Here is a 21,992-nt window from a genome sequence, read left to right as displayed (position 1 = left end):
TGGTGTACATATTAACAGCAGCATTGTCTGGACTACTCACTGTGCTTACGTCGTAAGCAACGCTAACAGAACTTTGGGCTTCCTTCGTCGTAACTTTTCGCTTTACCCATCTGCCTTAAAACTGATGCTTTATAGAACACTAATACGCCGCATCTGCGTGGAATCCACGTCATGAAAACCTTATGCATTGTCTCGAAATGGTCCAGAATAATGCAGTCCGATTTACACTGTCTAATTATAACAAAACTACAAGCACAACTGCCATGAAATCAAGTTTGAGCTTACCTTATCTCGCGTCACGTCGCAAACAACTTCGTCTTTGTCTTTTTCATAAACTCTTTCATCATCCATAATTACAAAAAGCACTGCTTCAGTCACCGCAATACATATCCCGAAGATTAGACCATGCTAACAAGGTCGGCATACTTTCTTTCAGAACTAATTCCTTTTCACACTCATTTATCCCACGCGTATGTGACTAGTGGAATTATCTTCCCGAAAATGTTGCTACAATACTAAATCATGAACTCCTTAAAAACTACACAGCTACTATTGTATAAATAGAGCCCATTTAGTACCTGCTTTGTTTATGTTAACAATGTTTAATTTTGCTTTATTTTGTTATCTTTGATTCTTTATTTGGTTATAGCTAACTTGCATGATAAGTCCGATTATTTCACCTGCTACTTTTATAGTAACCATGTTAATCATGCATTGATTTCTTATGTTTCACATGCTGCTTTTATTCTATATATTTTTTTCTTTGTATTTCTTGTTTCCCACTAATGTTTCGAGCCTGAGGGTGTATCAAATGAGTAAATAAGTAACTGATGTAAAAAAGAAAAAAAGAAACAAAGTTATACCAATGCTGTTGATCACGGCTTGCAGGCGGGGAAATGGCTTGGTCCCAGCCGAAGCTGAACACGCGGACTCCAACTCGTCAAAGTTGACGGCGTACACGGCTCCGCAAGTGAGTCCATGCACGGTGGATAGCTGCGCGGAAGCGAAACTTATGCGGATTTACCATAGGCGATTATTAGCTAAGGAATCAATCCAGGTTCATTTCCAGGGAGAAAAAAAATATATAAAACACGCTGGAAAGAAATAAGGTTCATAAGAGTAATCAACAGCTTAACGAGATCTACGAGCCCTTACACTGCAGCTAATTACTATCCACGAACGTGAGCAATATTTTAGTAACGCCACTTTACTAATTTTTGCAGAAGACACCACGTGAGGCGCTTAAACTTGATCGCAACACATTTTCCGTACCGAGCAAGCGGGCAGGTGCTGCTATGTTTATGTACACGCCCGCTTCTCCATTTGGGTGCACGGATGTGGGGGCTTAGCGCACACTGCAAGTGCATCTAGAACCGTGCGCCGTGGAGCTCTGATCCAATGAGCGCGAGGTTATCACCTCAAGGGTGCCTCTGCTGGGTTTTAGGGTCGTTTTGACCGGGCTGCGTGGGCGCAGGAGATCCTTGCGCGAAGGTGAAACTGCATAGGCCCAGTTCAAACGTGCCATACTCAGCATAGCTATATATCTGCCGTAGTGTGGAAACGTGTGCTGGGAGCGAATAAATGCTTCACAAGAGGGTAGCTGAAGCTGGGTTGCAGAGGAGAGCTTCAGTTCGAAAAGATGCCTAGAAGACAAATGAATGCGGCAGCAAATTGAGAAAAAATAGCGAGGTCCCTTGGCAAAGCGTCTGTGTGGAAAGCAGCAGCTCAAAACCGGCAGAAAAGTTTCTGACGCCCAGTGAGAACGGGAGCGGTAAGCACGACAGAAAAAATCCGGACGTCGGTCCTCTGAACAACCTGGCACTCAAAAATCGTCCTTCATAACGCAGAAAAAAAAAAGCCGCTGAAGTCCTTTTTTTTTTTCGAAAGTAGACAGGCTTTTTAAACCACTGACATCAGTCCAAAATTTGAATTTGTAGCGCGAAGAGTCTGAACACCGAAGCCATGCTGGCACCCCCGCCGATTCTCAAGCAAGACGTCCCGGTTCGCCATGTGTGCCTATTCATAAGACAACTGCATCCACGCTGATGTTCCGAACTGCTCCCGCCTCTCCGCATCTTTTCCGAATCTCCTTTTGTTACGGACCGCCGATTCAATACCAAACAAGAAATAAGGAGGCTCGACGTGAACAACAACGAGCAAACAAAAGAAGCATTCTGCATATTTACCTGTATTGTACACTATTATTTTACCACTAATTAAGATTGCAATTGATTTAAAGATTGAACACTTCAACAAGACATGCACTAGTCAGGACCCTGACGAAAAGAAATACTCCTTTACCGAAACTTTGGCTCCAACCTGAAGCTAGCTTTCCTTCTTGGCCGCCGTTATCAGCGACCCTTATACCAGTCATCATCGCGTCTCGACCACTAAAATCTGGCAAGAAGCCGCCAGAGAACGAATACAATGCATTTAAAGCAATCATCATCGTTCCTGCAGTCCCGACCTGGTAACTTCACCTAATCGTCCGCCGCCCTCGGCTTCGATTCCCTTTCCTTGCCGCCCATTCTGCTAATACAGTTTAGCTCTTGTGCGCATTACACGATATGCTCAACTGTACTTATTTATTTTGATTTCAGCTACCCTTTTTTTCTAAGAGGACACTGGTCTCAATGACAATGGTCAGACCAGATGCTAGACGGAAAAGCGGTTACACTGGGCTTAGGAAAAAGACATTGTTCATTAGGGAAGCTTGTCGACATCCATTTCACCGGGAACTCCCGAACGTAATGAGATTGTACTCTTAATATGGCAGGTAACTCGCAAGGCTGCAACGGAACCAACCAGTTTGTGTTCGATGTCGTTGACCGAGTCAAAGGTGATAACTTCGCCTGGAGCCACACGATAAGACGAGCGCGCAGTCTGAGAGACAATTTCTTCGGACCAGCTCTTATTCTTGGGAGACATACAGGTCTGAAGAAAGAAAGAAAAAAAGAAAGAGAAAAAAACAAGTCATCTCGTCGCTTGATGATCATCCAATAATTACGAGTCGACCATTCCATAGTTATGAAAGAGCAATGACTGACAAAAGATTGTGTCTCGATGCTGCGTGCGCACTATCTTGTATATCTCTATACGACACTAAAACAATTTAGCTGACTGTAGTTTATTGAGCTCTTGAGCTGATCAATTTCTATAGATTGATAAAAAAACGCCTTCTAACGTGTTGCTTGAAGCACTCGTACTAATTACTAAGGCATGGACTGCTAGAGTATTGTAAGCGTGGTATTGTCACGGTATCAAGCGTCTGAAGCGACGAGACTCGCTAGAAGTGAGCAGCCAGCGTCTTGGCGCACCTCACGGAATGGCAGCATGTCGACGCCAGTGCAGGAATGACCAGGTCCGCCCTTGGTGTCGTTGTCCATGCGAAACCGGAAGGCGGCCAGGCTGAGCGAGAAACAAAGAAGCGCCTCGCTTTCTCCGTGCTCCCCTTCTTCCTTAGCGGAATAATAACGCTCGAGTCGGCGCAGAATGCGACCAGCCTCGTCCAGCGACATGCCGGGCCCGCCACCCAGTGTGGATCCGTGCGCTGAACTGGGAAAGCGGACGGTGCAGCTGCCGTTCTTGACACCGCTCGCTTGAGGGGCGCCGGGTGCCGCTCCTGCAACCAGGTGACTCTCGAGAACCAGTACATCGGCCAACCTACGAGTAGAGTGATGAATCAAGCTGGAGACCTGACGAACACGAAATATCCGCGGTTAAACAGTCGCAGTAATGGCCTGCGAAACTTTGCAGAAATCGCCAGCATTGCGATCAATAAAAGCTTGAAGTGCTGCGGAATCTGATGCTGTCATTACTGAATTAGCAGCGGAATTCAAACGCCTGTTTAGTTGTCTCAACGTTTCAAGTTTGTTTGAAAAATTCGTGCGGTGACAAATTAGGGTAATTAACGATGTGATTGCCAATCCCACTGGCGCCCAAGGTTTTGAATACGGCAAGTGAAGGCGGATATAAGGTCTATAGCGTTTGCGGTGCCCCGTGGTTCTCACGTGAGAAAATACAGAAGGCCAAGTTTGCACGTGCATTATAGGAGCCACAGCTTCGCAAGAATGGTTCTGATAGGCGATTCTCGTGGCGTCCTGCCTGTGGGGAAAACTGTCCTGGAACATACACGACCTAATGGGATTAGTATGGTCGAATCCCATCGGTTTCAGACGATGGCCGCCACCACTTTTTCTTTCTTTTGACGGTCGGCGCTATGTTACCACGCTAGTGGGACGCCAGTTGCATACGCATGACTAAAGCCTCGCGCGTTAAGCGGCCACTTCGATATCAGCATCCGAAGCGGTTAGTTGGCGTTCGTGGTTTCCACAGAGCTCAGAAATGTTACAGCACATGAGTGCATTGATAACAGCTGCGAGCCGTGTACGCTGCTACTGTTTACTAAAACCGTTGACACTCGATCAAGGCGGAAAATATTCATCATATCAGGAAAGCGAAGTTAATTAGACAGCATGCGGAGTTCGGAACCAGTAACAACGCAATAATAATTTGATGTTAACAGTTCCAATGCTCCGTATAGCAGCAGTACTGTAGCTCCAGCCTCAGCCAACCTGGACAGTGCGGAGATCCGTGGCAGCGCGGCAGGGATGCTGGCGTTTCCGGAATCCCGCAGGGTCACGCCCAGCAAATACAGGTAGCCGAAGTGGGCCGTGTAGCGGCGCACGGCCGCCAGCGACGGCGCCACTCGATCCAGCTCGGCCAAGGTGAGAGGCAGCTCGACCACGGCCACGCCATCCATTGAGTGCTCCCCCAGGAAAATCACCAGCTGACCCACGAAGCGCGCGAACCAGTCGTCTTCTTGAACGCCGCTCGCATAGCGCTGCATGAACTCCCTAGCGTCCAGGGCAACCAGGTACTTTGCTGCCTCGTTCCGCAACTTCGCAGACGCGAAGCGCTTGAAGAACTCCGCTGCGCATTCATTCATTCATTCATTCATTCATTCATTCATTCATTCATTCATTCATTCATTCAGGTGGACTTTCAGAGATTTGTTCATGCATCACTTCTCACTCTTCCTGAGAAATAAAGAAAAAAATACGTAAGATAACGCCAGCGTTGTCACCCAAGCGACAGCACTCGTCCCTGTCTGATGTGCTGTGTTTCTTACTACGCGCTATTATGCACCCTTGAAACATAACGGACTACCAATTACACCAATCTGTCACCATACCTATCAGAACATAAATGTTCGACTCCATACGAACAATAGATAGTGACGACTGTGAACTCTGGCGCACTTACTCTTCTTGGAGCGAGGCACGAATGTATCGTCCTTGTAGACGACGCTCTGGTAGACGAAGTAGTCGCATCCTCCTTCCGGTAGGTGCGGCACGTCGTGGTTATTGTCATCGGATACGACGCAGACGAGCGTCGGAGGTTCGTCTGCAGGAACACAGGCACGGTAGGAAAAAAATAACAACAATCGAGTCAAGAAAGAAAAAGGAGTCCCGTACAGTTTTTTAGCCAGAAATGTAATGTATAAACGAGAGAATACCGAAAATCTAGCTTATTACACTGAGCCACTGCATGCCGCAAACGCTTTTTAATAAATTTTGGACATTCTTTTTCCTTCTTAGAGGGCAGAGTCCTTCGCTAGGACTATTTTTAAGCCTTTTTATCTGTGTTCCTAGGGTTGCATCACAAACTTTGACTGACTGACGTACGGGCAGTCAGCATGCAAAAGTAAAAAAGTGTTCTTCACTGCGACAACTAAGACATTCCTTTTCGTGCACCATACTCATCCTCAATACTTGTTAACTCTCGTCATAAGGTCTACAGGCGCAACCGATACCGCGCGTCTGTCCAAAAGGTCGCTACTATATTCAATGGCTAAAAAAATTAAATTATGTTGCTTTACGTGCTAAAAATACAATAGCGTTATGATACACACCGCATCGTGGGGAACTCCTGATTAATTTTGACCATCCGGGAATCTTTAAAATGTACCTATATCTAAGTACACCAGCATTATTGGATTTTGCCCTCATTGACCATGTGATTTTCCTAACGTGTTCAGCGCTTCATGCACTGTTCTCTACAGGGTAGGACGTTGTTCTCATATAGGATGCAGTCCCGGTGCGAGAACAGAACCAGGTAAGGGTGTCCGTGATTAGGCCTGCGTGTTCCCGTGGTTTGTGGAAAATGCGGCAGGCCGTTGCCCTCTTACGAATGTACACAGAAGTATTACGTGACAGTCACGTTTTCCCAGGAAGAAAGTTACTGGTAGCAAAATTGTTCCGCTTGCATTTGCTAGCAAGAGGCATTTAAAAGGTGCACAGGAGAATCGCCCCGTAGCGTACTGCACTGTTCTCGGCAAAATTCAATTTTTGAAATTGCAAAAGAGAGCCGTGAAAGCGAGACTACTCGGCTCGCAATCCGATTTAGGCCAACTTACACGCACTGTTTCGGTTACAAAGTTATTCACAAAACTATACACAGACGCAAATAAATTTCACATATGCAGTATTTTAAATATAAAGTTCAGCCACGTAGCTTACGCCTCCAAAAAAAAAGACGGCAGAGAACGTTCTTGAGCCGTGTATGTCGGCGTGATCGTTTGTGTCAAGAAGTGGCTATTTCTCACCGCGTTTGAATAAATTTAATGTTTGTATGCTTGCCAATGGTTTACTGTCGGTTAACGGTACACGTTTACTACTGTTCTGCATTAGGTTCTATCATTTCGTGATGCTTCTGAGGACCGATTCTGACAATTTTTATCGAAGCTAACATGCGGTACATGGAGCCGGGTTCGCGCTCTCAGGCGAATAATTAATTTTCCACTTTTTTCACCCTTCATTAGCTCGGACGCCTCGGTGCCGCTGTTGACACCGGAATGGACCACTGGACACAACAGATGACAAGAAACGAAGAACAGAAAATGAAATTATTCGCCACATAATACCCATCTTTCTGAGGTGCGCCTTTTTCTGGTCTTGCAAGTACTGAAGAAGCATAAACGACTATGGGGTGAGTGATATGGCTGCATGCCTACTGCTCTACTTACTGCCATAGTCCACGTCGATGTACTTGCTATCGGGTGCTGCAAAAGCCATTCACGTAAGGCTCTTTCTCAACATTAGTCAGCCACCCAAATCACTCACCTCTCTTCTCGTCGCCTTTACTTTTCTTGTAACCTGCGCAGCCAACAGAGACAACCAGCACACCACTGCTGAAATTTCGCTCCGGGATTGGCAAAGCGAGAACTGCTCGTACAGGACCAATGAGCGGCCCATGGCGAAATCAAAAAAAGATTACAGCCAACACACCGCCTAATGGCAAGTAGTTCTCACTGACGAGTATATTTGGGAGTACTGCGCACTATAACGAAGAAACACAAACCCTTTTTTGATCTGGAACATTTTTAAGTTCGGTCAGAAAAGCGGTCGCTTGTAATGAAACCGTGTAATACTATAATCGCTTATGTGTATATTTGCAACCGCGCTATCCACACGCCTTACCTTGGTATCGCTGTGTAGAGGAAAAAAAGCCGTTACTCAATTATGAATGGCACCTTGTCGCACGACGCATGTCGCACGACGTGCCACTCAATTATGAGTGGCACCTTGTCGCACGACGCATGACGCAATCGGAGCTAAATTTAGCCTTTATAGCTCGGCATTTAGAGAGGCATAGCTCGGTAGTACGTTTGTCTGTCCGTGAAGGAATGGTTGCGTTTGAGACGGGCCACACTGTCATAGTAGGTACAATCAACCAAACTCAAACATGTGCTCATCAGGAGTTGTAAGACTTACAAGTGTGCAATTTGTAGCAAAACATTTGACGGTTGCTCGGCTATGGCGCCTCCACCTTTGACATCTAGGGTCCAGAAATGGCGTCTAGAGACTCGGGCAGCAAGACCGAGTTACAGTGGACTAGAAAACAGAGGTGTGCCAATTCGCGCCCACTACTAATAGAGAGCGAGCATGATTGGAAGATAAGAACGTAGAACTCCCACTAGCTGTATCATAAGTTAAGTATGTTAGCTTTCTAATGCGTGAATAAATGACACTTGTGTATTTGGGTGCGTCCCATTTCTGTACCCGAGAGCTCATACACATTATGCAGCACGCACAAGATGTTTCACGTATCCCCCGGCGGCTACGTCCCCTATACAGCTTACCCAATGATTCTTTTTTTCTTGTTGATATATGCGGTAGACAGCACCAGTAAACCATATCACGCTTACCATATTAGTTTTGCAAGTACTGAAATGACTTCCCGGGCTTTTGCAACAAAAGAAAAGCGCTCTAGTACTCGCGGATTCGTTTTCATAATTGTAGAGAAATTAGATGGACTGAAAAGTCTTCTGTCGCGCACCTGCTCCCTCAGCGATGGCGTCCAGGTGAACAAAGGGCATCGCCCGCTTTCTTGGACATTGCGTTCCAGGCGCGTCGTAGTCAACATTGAACACGGCTACGCAGAATGATGGGTGTAGCGTCCTGGCTGCCCGCATCTGAAACAAAACAGCACACATATCGCGTATTTCCCCGGCATTGTATTAAACTGCTTCTTATTCCTGTAGTGGCCTCACTGCTATCGGTCGTCAACCATGGAAATGGTGCCAGCATCGAGATTTCTGCTAAGTGGATTTGATTTGCGGATATGAAGAAGCATCTAGTCAACGACACAAAATGCAAACTTTAACAATGGCAAAGCCCGGAACCCTATAAAGCCCGCTGCACAGATGAACGTACCTTCGTGGCCAACAGATGTTCCGTTTCATACGAAAGCCACTCTTCATCGACGTAGCGGTACGCCGCGCCAAGGCGATCATCCTGAGTCTCCGAACCCTCTTTGCCGCACACCTGAAGATCACAGCGAATTCAGTTTGTTTTAGGTAGCCCGATTACTCTGCAATGAGTTTTATGCTCAAAAACATCATTCACGGCTAATTGCAATCTCAATGAACCGTATTTAATGAAACCGTCACCCTCAGAAAGTAGGTAGAAAAGAATACCATGAAGAAACGTGAGCAGCATGCTACTCGGAGATAATTTTCGACTTTAGTTCGCCCAAAGCAAAGAGAGAGAGAGAGAGAGAGTGGTCAGTAGCGGGGATTTACAATTCAAGTTCATGTCATTGTCTACACTATGATGGATCTGGTCGAGCGCGCTAGCATGTTACATCACGCAAAGGAAAGAACGGAGAAGAAGGCACCAAGCCTAGGGGGATCTACAGGCTGCAACTGGTGGCTGCAGGCTTTATGTGTTATGAAGGCCTACCGTTGTCTCCATTCATCCGCCATATATATCGCCAGCATAGCAGGGACAAAAAAAGATCCGACACTGGGCATTGTGACTTTAGGGATTCTTAAAAGGACGCCGAGGATATTAATTTGGGCTATATTGCGAAAGCGTTTGATCCGCTGTCCAGGTCGAACTTTTCTTTAAATGCGAAGCTCTGCGAGGAACCCTTTTGAATTTCCTTTGTAGCTTTGTGCGACGATCGGGTGAATGACAATTTCTCCCTTTCATGCAACTTCCTCCACGTTGGGAATTCCTTTATAGGGTCCTTTATAGAATAAGGAGTACGTCGGCAGTCACCGCAGCGCTGCCTCGGAGGAGGCAACGGAATTAATTAGTTTCACCCGGCTGCGGTTATGTGAAAGTGTCAGAAAGTACTAACTGCCAACGCCACCTATGTGTTGCTCTATTGCGGTATAATCAACGAGATATTATGGTTGCATCGCCTCATTATAAGATTTGGCATTACTTTCTAAATTGCTACCCAGCCATGACTTGACTCGTTTTCGTTGTTCGACATGCCGCGGCACAAGCGACGAATAAGGCAAGGCGGACGCGGTAGGCAACGGAAAGGGGCCATACGTCGGCGACACCTCAACGGGAGTTTGCAAAACTGACATATTTGCCGCTAAAAAGGCACTGTGCTGCTAAAAAATGCCGAACTACGTGTTCATTTTAGTGTGCGTCTATTTAGCGGTAAATATGCCGCTCGGCAAATACCATGAAAACCAAGAAGTCATTCTTATGAAGAAGCTTGCAAGCTGATAGTAATCTATAAGCGCTGCTAACGATAAAGGTGAAACATCGCATTAGCGCACCAAGCGAATGCGCAGATTGTTTGTCATGCGTGCGTACGTCGCGCTTTGCTAAGACGCTCGATTACAATTTATTCGGACAATGAAAGGTTTGTTTTACTGGAAGCTGCTCCGTTGACGTGAGACACGAGGATCCAACGGGCCTTGGACTGGTGACTCGGAAGCCGTGGGTTGCCATCGTGACCGAAATGCACACTGGGACCACCTCTGTCGCAGCAAGAGCCCAGCCTAGCGCGGTTTTCTGCGAACACATGCCAAATCTTATGAAAATTTCGGTCAGCTTTGGCGCAACGCCCCCATGCGGTGCACTGCCATCTGCAACACCGCTAAGCTAAAGATCCTAACTTTCGAAACTCCGGCTATGACACAAATAGTGACGTAAATGACTACGTTCGACCAACCGCCGTATTCAGTAACCATCTAACTCCCCGTCAACGTTATCGCAAACTCACATCACCGAACGCAAGACAAATCGGCCACCGCGAAGGCGAGTGTTTTCAGCAAGATTTTGCAAGTAACCTTCGAAAAAAGCAACTTTGGCATAACTTGTACAAGTTTAGGAACGCGCTGTTCGAACGTAATCAAAGTAGATTCCACAAAATGCATTCAGCGACTTCTTGATTCCAATTCATGCATATCTTTTTTTCGACTTTGCTTTTCTGCTCGAAATTTGACGATCTTCATAGGCTGGCGTAGTTGTAACTTCTGAAGTGCTTGGTTAAAGGATTCGGCAGCAAGAGATTGTACTGCTGCATGTGTGATGCTCGGCTAGTCAAGTAGAACATATTTTATTACATTCCAGTTTTCTGCCTCTGCAATTTGACATTTGGTTAATAGAAACTTTCGCTTTAGCTCGGGTCAATCAGCTGAGGAATTTAACAGTTTTTTCAGCTCCATATTTACTGAGGAACTACTATACGTTTAGTTGTTAACATGGATGACGTAAACATCACCCCTCAGGGCATATCAGCAGGTACAGATAGATTGTCAATTAACTCTTCACCAGGTCCTGACGTCATATGCCCAAAACTTCTAAAGCTAACTCAACCTTACATATGCCACATTTTAGCAGCTTTGTTCCAGCAGTCTATCGAGCGTGTGCCAGATGAATGGAATATCGCTCACGTTATTCCCGTACTAAAATCAGGTGACTCTTAAATATCTTCGAATTACAGACGTATTTCGCTAACCAACATCGCTTGCAAACATCACGCCGGCTTATCGCGTTTTTCCTCGACTATACCATTCGTTTAAGGTGCAGCCTATAGATATGCGCGAACTAACCACTTTTTTTTTACTCGCCACGTCTTGCTGCTGTCAGACACTGGAATAAGCTCTAAGAAGATGTTGCATGTCTTACCAATGATGATACATTTGTTAGCCACTTAAAGAGCACATTCTTATAAACATTTTATTTCCTACTTCTATCATTTCCAAATTCAGTTTACTTGTGTCATGTTACTGATTTATTTTTCTTTCCTGTACTTCTCGGTTCAGTGCACTTAGTGCCTGGTACCTGGAAACTGCAGACCATGTTATAGGTTATTTGGACATCGTAATTTTCGCTCCGTTGTTTTAAATTAACTATGATGTGTATATGAATTTATATTGCGACATTTGCACCATTGTGCATTTGCTGACAGCTTTATGTTAACTATAGTGTGTACTAGACTCATTGTCTTGTATCACGCTTTTTCTTATTGTTCTTTTTTTTTGCTGTTACGTAGTTATTTTCAATGAGTTACAATGTATGTTCGTTTTGTTATCATTTCCCTCCTATATAATGCCCCCACCGGGCTTTAGGGTAACTGAATAAATAAATCTCCGATGTCGCCTATTCAAACAAAGGTAAAAAGCTGAAATGCTTTCCTGCAATAACCCCAATACCAATTTCAATGAAACTTGTTTACTTTAAGAGATAAAGTTGAATTATAGTTATCGTAGAAGCAAAGCTTTGATTCCTTGCCTGATTTTTTTTTGTTGCCGAAAATCGGTAAGCTTAAGAAATATAGAAGCACGAAGTTTGCATATCCCTCACTCTGAATCAATAAGAGATATTGCAGTTCTGTAACTGCATCCGTTACAAGAGCAAAAGCGGACAAATTTGACATATTAATTGATATCGTACATGAATTTGTTACGATGTTGACAAGGTCTTTGCAGAAGTCCAACTGACATATCGATAGTTTATCTAAGAGCCGTGTATAATACAGCAATATTGTCCAGTTTAGATCTACGGTTTGATGTTTTTTGCTACATTCTTATATAATTTTGCATGGCTGTGTTACAGAGTCGCAAGCTTGATAGTATCATTTCCTGAAGTTTGGCGATATTCAGCAATTTTTATATCTAGAATCAGATTCTAGCAGTAACTATATTCCAACTTTTTCTTTTAAGTGATACAAACCTCATCCAATTCGGTGCAGTGGTTGCTGAGAAAAACTATTTGTAATTTCTCATGTATTTGGGTAGGAACCTCCGAGCTAAAGCAGGCTCTTTAAACTGCGCTTCAGTGCATGCTGACAACTCGCCGTCCCTACAGATACCTGCTGTGAGTGTGCTGAACTTCGTCATTTGACAGAGCACAGTTAACAGACCGGCACGCTGATTTTCTCACGCTGTCGTGACGTAATTACGCGGAAGAAAGAAACAGAAAACATCTACGTTTAAACGATCGATTGCTATTCGAGCCTGCACATATCTTGCATCTTGCACGTAAGAAATGTTGGTAAGTATAGACACTGGGCAGGTGTGATAACGGACAAAATCGTAGTGAAGACTTCTGCCAAATACAAAGAAAACAAACAACAGTATTAGGGATGAAAAATGTTTTTTAAATGTAGTCTTTGTTCTATCTTTTCACTTTTTATGCTCGTTTATGGTTAACGGGCTCTAATTATTGTCCCAAAATTCTTTCGATGCAAGTATGTTTACTATTTCATGTATTTCACTCCCACATTAGAATGGAACACCGTTGTTTTAGAAACATATATAATTTTCATTTTACAAGCTAACAAGACTTCTTTTGCTAATAGTAACGTACGAACACTAATAGCAACGTACTTATATATCAGGAGTGAATACGCGTGGATACAATTTACACGAGTCATATAACATTATTTTGATTGTGTTATGTCCTTACAATTACCAATGCTGAAATTCTCAAATAAAATGACAAGCGCCTCTTCCACGTCAGCAACTTTTGATGAACCTCCGGCGTTATTTCGCTGCCTCAAACACAATTTCGCGACATTTCGCACCAATTTTCGCATGAACTCGGATGGTTATAAGAAGCACAAAATGAGCACAGGCAGAGGCGCAGAACGCAAGCAGCACTTCACTAAGCTGTCCTATGGACCGGAGCCATCACGCCTGTATAATGTGTAGCGTGCTCACCGCGCGCACAGTGAGTTATCAGTTACAGTTGCAGCGTCAAATTTCACTGGTAGCTTTTATTGCAACTTGAAGTGTGAACTGTTGACATCTAGTAGGTATAGTCACCTGCAATGCTGACAGGCCTTGATATTGCTTGGAAAAGTTGTTTTGCTAGATATAAGTCACACAAGCCTAGACAGATAATTTAAAGGGACAGGATGTGGTCTCGCGCGTGGCTGAATGCGACAAGCACCCGCAACGGGCAGGGTAAAGAGAGTACAGGAGGACAAGAGGGGCGCTCTTGAACCCATTTAAACGGTCTCTATATCGTGCTCCGCCACGCTTAGACCCAACGAGCAAAAAAGCCAACTTTACAGCGGCAAATTTTGACGAGTTGTAGTTTGGTAGAATCATCAGGTCCCACAATGAAAATGGGCCATGACCACCGCAGCCAGGTCGAAAAAAACATTTTAATTAAATGTGATTGCATGCTCCTGCGATATTTTCATCTATGTCGATGTACACAATGTGGTGCATCCTCGAACGAATAATTTGCAGGCCCAGGTTAATTTTTGAACGGCAAAGCCAAAAAAAGTTAAGAGTTCTAAATTTTCAAAAACGACAGTTCCCGACAGTAAATACTTAGCATCTACATGCTTGCCTTTCGCAGGTTGGAATGTTTACACCATGTTTTCTATTTATTCGCCTAATATGTCTGGTGCAATTATGTTCATGCGCCAAACGGAGAAAAAAAAAGGGGGGGCGGAGGGATGAGGGAGAAAATTCTCCGCGTCACGTTCATAAGTAAACACTGTATTTAAGATGGCAGATGAAATCGTCAATCACCAGCAGTATCCTTGAGGGGCGAGAAGCGTGATCGTAGGCTCTACTTCCGTTAATTAATATTACAAGTACAGACAAATTAGGCTGTCCGCACATGTGAGGACTAACAAGCGCTGTTCAAATTTTAAAAAGCAGAAACGTCGTTGCTCACCATAGGAACGCTCTGACTACAACCATCGCCCCTATCGGTGTACATTGAAGGGTACGCTGTCTTGCAAAACGACCACGACCGCGTGAAGTGGGTCTGAAGAATGACGACTTCAGAAAGCCTGGGAAATCAAAGCAAACGTATACACAGCGTGAACTGAGTCCATCATCTCCGGAACAACTTGATGTGTCACGGCAGATGCAGAAGGAAGACACTACTAAAACAAACGGCGTCATGCGGCAATCAAAAACCTAGAAATTAACAATACATGCTGGTAGAAAGCATTTTATGCTTTCTCTGCAACGGCGATCTACATGTAGACTAATTGAAAGGCGAGCAACAACTGCGGATACCACTATGTGCACTTTCCGACCCCTCTTCGTTTTACAGTGGAACGCGTTTGCTGATTGGTCAGAAACGGCTTAAATTAGTAAAGAAAGGGCATGAATAAAATTCGTCGCTAAGAATCGTTAGAAATATGACTTTACGTTTGATGTTCATGCCTTCTATGGCTTGCAGCACGTTGCCGGCTAAACCGAGGCGTGCATAAAATGAAAAATGGCGCTACGATGGCTGTGCACTAGATGCAGTTGATTAGAGATAAAGCTATGAAGTCTCGTATGCAGGTTATTTAGAGGTAGGGCGATCATGGCGCCATGCGTCAACTCGCGAAACTTTGGTTACCGAGTCACTCTTAATTGGTGGTTACTAAAACTACTTCGTATTTTACGTCCACAGCATCTTGTAAAAAAAACATCGACCGTACTACATCGATCGTCAAGAAATAGCGTTCGCAGATTGCGACCGGCAAATGGTACTTTACAGTATGGGTCAGAGCTTTAGTGCTCTTGATATTATTATTATTATTATTATTATTATTATTATTATTATTATTATTATTATTATTATTATTATTATTCAAAACACCATTACTTGGCAAGTAACGCGAAACAAGCCCTTCGAATTGCTTGCGCGGTAAATAATGCGACATGTGCTTCTAGGCAGGAGACATACGTTTTGAAGCAAAAATCCGATGCTGAGTTTGTTCACAGGCTATATAAGCATCCGTCAGACATGAATACTTTATTCTTACGTGAAAAGCAAGGCGAAGCGCTTTAGGACAAGGGTGGGATCCTCGTCGTAATCCTGAACCTCTACTCCGAGAATAATTGAGTGCTGAGCAAGGAGTCTTCTTTTTAGAAGCTGGAAGTCAAAATAAGTTTAAGAGTTTGATTCTGAACGAGATTTTAAACAGTTACGGTGCACTCACCTTGACAAATATCGTAAGGGCAGGCAACTCCGTCGAGAAAAACTTTTGTTCAACAATTGCCACACCGTCAAAGCCATTAACGGTGAGGCGTTTCACAATCCCTTTAAAAGCGCCTTCGTCTTCGTCGAACGAAGGATGTAGGCGAAATAGAAACTTACTTCTGGAGCCCACGTATTCTTTCACGTCTGACACATTTAGTGCTGGAAAGCGAAAAAAAAAGGTGGAGATGCGTGAAATTGGCAACAAACAAACTAGAAAAGCAAACCACAGCTCAACTCAGTGTACCACGCAATAACGACAACTAAAATGAGCATATGTAATGACATTTCCCTTAGTTCGATCCGGCGCGAGGGTAATAGTTTTTCAACACCTCGCACCGAAACAGCCACACCCCATCTGCGGCATTCTATCACCTATCGTTATTGCGATCGCGTTAAATCAACGGTGTTCTACTTTTACTGTCTCTCTTGATGCCTTTGTCTAGTCACCTACTGATGCTGCATCATTTCGTTATAATCTGTGCAACTACAAGTAGCCAATGCTGTTTTATTTATTTATTTATTTATTTATTTATTTATTTATTTATTTATTTATTTATTTATGTATTTATTTATTTATTTATTTGTTTGTTTGTTTGTTTGTTTGTTTGTTTGTTTGTTTGTTTGTTTGTATGTTTGTTTGTTTGTTTGTTTGTTTGTTTGTTTGTTTGTTTGTTTGTTTGTTTGTTTGTTTGTTTGTTTGTTTGTTTGTTGGCGTTACGGGGAGTGGGCCTACTTCAGGTGTTTTAACGCCTTGAGACTTTTTCTCCCCCGCTTTACCAAGGCAAGCTGCCCGTATAGCACCAAGGCATTAGCGCTCGCACTTATGACGTCACCTTGCTGAGTGACGTCACGACACTCCTTCCTGAGTCTGCATGTATTTATGCAACTTTGCCTAATTTCATAAAGCACCATGATAACTACAGCGCTGGCTCTAGTTAATCAGTGGTCAAAATAAAAGACGGTTCCTTCGAAAAAAAGAGAAAGAGAGAGAAAAGAAAACGGTTTTGGGTATCGCTACCACAAGTGCGTGGACGAATTTTTATCTAATCAGCTGCAACCAACTCAAGTTTTCCCGATGTCGCCAGGTTTCACCCAGTCGAGGCCAGCATAATCCGACGATTTTTCGTATCAATCCAATAAATTGCGTCCAGCCACTACTGATCGGTCCCGGTGATTACGCGAGGCGTCGCTCGAACCTAGTGACCAACGGAACCAGCTTGCAGTAGCATTGGCGAAGTATCGCTACATTTATCTATTGCGTTAGCCTCTCTAATGTGGCTGTTTCAACTAGCGTAGCGTTGCTGGTACTCGGCTCGTCTTCACGCAGCTATTGCGCCACTAGAGTCCACGCTCATGAAGCGTTGGCGGTGCGTACTTAGCGGTCTTTCTCACAACTGCAGATCGAGACCAACGCCGCTTGCTGTGAAACGATATGTACGCGATATGCAAGTACTCGGTTTTGGTCTAGCTGACTCATTCCGAACCAGTAATGTACTGCAGGACAAGAAGCAATTAGAACCGCCTTTTTTTTGTTATCTAGGTTCTTTTCGCCCAGTTGTTTTCGTTGGTTTTTGTCGTCTTGCTGTTTTTTATCTTGCTTGTCATGCCATGCGTGTACCCTTGTGTTCCGTTGACGGGAGAAAGGGTATTAAGTTTTTCGCGTGTCTTGCAGATGTTATGTATAATAATTATGCCTTTACATTGGCTTCCCGTCGTTTGATACAATAAGTACCGGTAGTCTGCCAGTAGACCTTCCGTCGTTCTCGGAAATTTTCGAGCACTACATTACCTGTGCAGCATGCAACGTGGTATAAGTAACCCCCATGACATTCATCAGGCCTAGAACACATTTTTTTCTTCAAGTAGAGACGCGAATGGTCAATAATAAGAATTTTGGAAAAAACATTTTCTTCTGTTTCTTTTTGTTAGCATCTAAAAAATGTGTCAAAATATCTAGCCACCAAGAATAAATACGTAAGATATAAACTAACTTTTACGCGGAAAGAGGACCGAAAAGGGACCACTGCTTTTGCCGGAGGACCACTGCTTCTGCCGGAAGCCCCCAAGTGAAAGCAGTGATGCCTACACGGAAGACGTAGTGCGCTACCGCTTTACTGTAGATGAATGTGTTTTGAAACATTTACACTATATTTCTAGAAAGTTTATGTTCTGATGAAACGATGGCTGCGACAGATCGGCCTAATCATGTAATTCTAGTCAAGCGGATAAAATATATCGAGTGCTTGTTCATATTATTTACCTGCATAGAGCACAGAATCGGCATGCTACAAATATATAAAGTGGGCAGTGTTAAAGCTAGTGTATTTCTAACTTTTCCTTTAAAAAAGCCGGAAAGCCATTTTTCTTCAGGCCATTTAAAGTTTCTGGTAATTTTGAGTCTACTCCGCAGGTATAGTTCGTTAGAAAGAAACCGAAGGCACAGCTTAAAGACGCGAAGCATGCTTCACCTGAAGTTGCGCCGGTGTGGTCCCAGTCTTCAGGGTCGAACACGTAGTGGGTGCAATGTCGACGAGGCAGTGCGTGCAGCTGCGACCAAGAGGAGCTCACCAGACAGACGAACGGCCGGTGCGTGGAACTCGAGTGAGACTCGTTGCTTCCGTGCGAAATAGGCTTGGGAGGCGCAAAGTTTTGCTTCTCGCCTGCGTCAAAAAAAAAAAAAAAAAAATCGGAACGCGCTGTGCAGTTAACAGCAGGTTTATTTTGTTGCCATACTCCTTTGACATAAAACCCCTTTCTTTTTTACACATTTCGCACTTTCTGCGTATTTACGATAGTATTATTACAAAGTATAAGAACACAGTAAAGAAAAAAAAACATGCAAGCAATGTCTGGCCTCTTCAAATCGTTTTTTAACAGAGCCCTTACATAGCAGCCAAATTGTAAGAAGCAGTTGACGAGAAAACGCACCAAACATTAGAATTATTTACTTTCTTTACAGCAGCAGCGCAAGAGTATAAACAACAAAATGAGAGCTAATTTTAATCGGCAACACGATAAAAAGAACAATTTCAGTCCATAAAGAACGACTCCAGTTTATCTTATGGTATACAAGTACACTCGTCTACAGATCTCAACTCTTGGAAGCAGCAATCTTCAAATCACTCGCTCTTTCCTTTTCTACTCCTTCCTATTATAAGTCTTTGTTCCCTCGCCCCGCTCATATGTGCCCCCATCTTGAACTGATGATATGAAATGCGTGCTGCGCTATGAATGTTAGAGCCAAGCCCTTGCAAGCACCTCCGTGCGAACACATAGAGAAGATCGCGAAGGCAGGATTCGCTCAATTCGAGATTTCTTTTTTCAGATTATGACATCTTTTGTTTCGGATTGACGTGCACCTAATTAAGCAATGGTGAGCAACGGGATCGCAAATTGAGCAGGTTAATACGTATTCATCCCGTCACTTGTGCGGTGCTGACAAAGAAAGAAAAAAAGAAAGCGGGGACAACAGAAAACAACAGCGCTTGTCCTGTGCACTTCCTTTTCTACTGTCCCCATTTTACGTTAGCGCTGCACTAATGACATGGTGGTTACAATCGATGCACTTGAGATGCGCATTTGGTTTCGTTATATATCTTGAATCATTCTTGTCTGCAATACGTTCACTTTGTTAGTCTCGGCAATCCTTCCCCCAAATGTTCAACAATTTCTATTTAGCTGGGCATTGATGTCTGTATAGCCACGGAACACGAAAATAAGATAAAATAGAATAGAAGAGCTAAATGGAAATACGTTACCCATAGGCCACCGCCTTCTCGAGTTCAGGTAGCCTGAGAAAAAGCGTAGCAATCTCCTTTAAAACCAGCGGAGGGCCTATGCTTGAGGCTATGAGCCGTCAGTTATACTGTACCTGTCATGCGGAATATGTCCTTTATGGCGTTTTCTATATTGGGCAACGGAATAAGGCAAGAAGTCACCCAACTTGCACAATCTTATTCGTGTGACCTCACTAACCATTATAGGGACTGTTCTGAAGAACACGCACGTCACTCACGTTCCCGTCTGCCTGGTTATAAGCTGCAAGTGGCAAAAGTCAAGTATTCAGACAGCGAGTAATATGGTCTCCCTCAGTTTTGAGTGTTCTATTAAAGTTGGGCAATGATTAGCGCAATTTTAACTCACTTTACTGGCTCTTTTGTTTTTATTTTTCCATTTGCGGATCATTCAACCAGGGTAAGAAGTAGCGTTTACATTCATTGCGTTATTTTACGTTAAATACAATCGTCAACTGTGGCACGGTGTTTTGTCGGTCGTGTCTCCTAATTCGAAGCTAATAATGAAGGTTATCATAAGAAGAAGCGGGAGACTTGGAAAACTTCCAGTGTTGCCGAGCGATGTCGAGTGACGAAAATTCGGGTGGTGTCTATAGCAGCAAAATTCCACGTCACAAGAAACCCTGTGCCTTCATTGAAACTTAAGACAGGGTCCTGTGCCAGTGAACATAACACTATTAAATCCGCAGAATCGTGCTAATTCAACCGATCTCTAAACAGACGTTCGCTCCCCAATCATATCATAATAATACGCGTACAATGAAGCCCATAGTCTCAAAATTAAAAGATCGACATATGCGCAACTGTCATTGCCCCATGGTTCTTTTTTTTTCATATTGACGGTGACGCATGCATCTGTGTACCAGCAGTATGGCGATACACTCAATGGATGTAAATGATACAAAGCACAACACAGCGCAAGGTAGAGTTATAAGCACGACATATTAGAATCAATAAAAGGAAAAAAAGAGTAAAAAAGTAACAATTACATGAAGACTTTCTGAAGCGCGCAAACTCTCCTCAATCGGCATTATGCGCGAGTTGTATGTAACTACGTAACGCACTTGGTTAAAGCAGCAAGAAGTCCACCACCATAATTTTGGCCCGCTGGCACACAATACTCGATGTAGACAATATACATAAAAATAAATTTGTCTGTCGACGCTGCATGCACAGTGCCATTACCTTCTTCTATTGCAGCCAGTCTGGGAAAGCTTGTGCTTCCACAGGTCGGTTTGTAGTCTTCGTAGTCGATGTTGAACGCCACCACACATGCCGTGGGCTGACGAGCTATCACTTTGGAAACCTGGCGGCGTCAAACGGAAACATATTTTACGAGCAATTACGGCGCAAGTAAACAATACAAAACACAAAGCAAGGGTCTAACCGACACGACACGAGATCGGCAGCAACATTGCGCACATTACACGATTGACGACAGATGTGCGCATATGTGCCCAGCATAACTGTTAAATGCTACATTCATTTGCTGACTTGCATACGTGGGCAGGAACAATACATACACAAGAAAAAAAAAGCGTTTATAGCCATGAAAGGTGGACGGCATTAGAAGAACCATGACGTTTGACAACGCGAACTTGGACAAAGGACTGCGAAAGAGACGACAAACGGAGACAAGTTCTGTTCTTTCAACTGCAGGCTTAGGCCCAAGAGCGAGGTTGTTTTTCACGAAGTTTGGTATAGGTAGACATTGCCGTCGGTGTGGACAATCCCGTTGTGTCCCTTACTTGTGCTCTTGACAAACGGGTCAAGAGCACTTGTCTCCGTTTGTCGTCTTTTTCGCCGTCCTTTGTCCAAGTTCACGCTGTCAAACGCGATGTATCAATACCAACTAGCCCGGTCGCATACCTTACTACGGCATTAGAAGAGACAGAATTGAAGACTTGCTGTTAGGCTTCACGCAGTGAGTGCCTCTGTATACGCACAAGTAGTAGGCATGCGGCATCACTTAGAAAGCACGTGCACTCTCCGCCAGTATGGTATATGTGTTCAAATAGCGATTCTTGCAAGTGACTGCCTTAATACATTTTGCTATTTTGTTGTTCTGTTAAATAATGCCGCTCATGGAACTTTTTTCTCATTACAAGTGCGTAGCGGGATAATTACTGGCTTTGTACACAAATCCAGTGTTTCCTCCCATATTGGCGGATAGTGTAGCGTTCAATAAAAATAACGTACTTTGTGCTTTAGGAGCTTAGGTTCTTCGTAGAACTGCCAGATGGTCTCCTTGCGGCGTGACATAGAGCTGGAGAAGTTGGAAGCCATAATTTTCCAATCTCTGCTGTCACAGATCTGGAAAAAACGGTAGATGTAGGCAAGTGATACGTTTCTTAAGGTACAAGAGAATAAGACATTAATACTAGAAACTTCACTCTATATACGCTAATTTGCCAGTGGCAGTAAAAACGCTCGTAAGAGC

General features: G+C 43.9%; 1 protein-coding gene across 1 annotated transcript in view; it reads right to left on the bottom strand.

Moving 5' to 3' along the window:
* Positions 1-21,992, bottom strand: part of LOC135915286 (uncharacterized) — an 85,243-nt gene that overhangs the window by 33,442 nt on the left and 29,809 nt on the right. The window contains exons 28-46 of the mRNA XM_065448310.2: positions 21,752-21,865; positions 20,738-20,858; positions 19,734-19,796; positions 19,630-19,662; positions 19,517-19,549; positions 18,227-18,418; positions 15,718-15,917; positions 15,541-15,650; positions 14,451-14,568; positions 10,182-10,322; positions 8,718-8,828; positions 8,341-8,476; positions 7,125-7,157; positions 7,028-7,063; positions 5,266-5,406; positions 4,575-4,932; positions 3,318-3,663; positions 2,806-2,934; positions 864-993 (exon numbers count right to left, since the gene is read on the bottom strand). Of these exons, the coding sequence (XP_065304382.2) occupies positions 864-993; positions 2,806-2,934; positions 3,318-3,663; positions 4,575-4,932; positions 5,266-5,406; positions 7,028-7,063; positions 7,125-7,157; positions 8,341-8,476; positions 8,718-8,828; positions 10,182-10,322; positions 14,451-14,568; positions 15,541-15,650; positions 15,718-15,917; positions 18,227-18,418; positions 19,517-19,549; positions 19,630-19,662; positions 19,734-19,796; positions 20,738-20,858; positions 21,752-21,865 (2,545 nt within the window). The remainder of the gene's footprint in view (positions 1-863; positions 994-2,805; positions 2,935-3,317; positions 3,664-4,574; positions 4,933-5,265; positions 5,407-7,027; positions 7,064-7,124; positions 7,158-8,340; positions 8,477-8,717; positions 8,829-10,181; positions 10,323-14,450; positions 14,569-15,540; positions 15,651-15,717; positions 15,918-18,226; positions 18,419-19,516; positions 19,550-19,629; positions 19,663-19,733; positions 19,797-20,737; positions 20,859-21,751; positions 21,866-21,992) is intronic.

The sequence above is a fragment of the Dermacentor albipictus genome, chromosome 5, assembly GCF_038994185.2.
Source record: "Dermacentor albipictus isolate Rhodes 1998 colony chromosome 5, USDA_Dalb.pri_finalv2, whole genome shotgun sequence".
Lineage (NCBI taxonomy): Eukaryota > Metazoa > Arthropoda > Arachnida > Ixodida > Ixodidae > Dermacentor > Dermacentor albipictus.
Note: the sequence above shows the minus strand (reverse complement) of the source record. Positions and strands in the feature narration are given on the sequence as shown.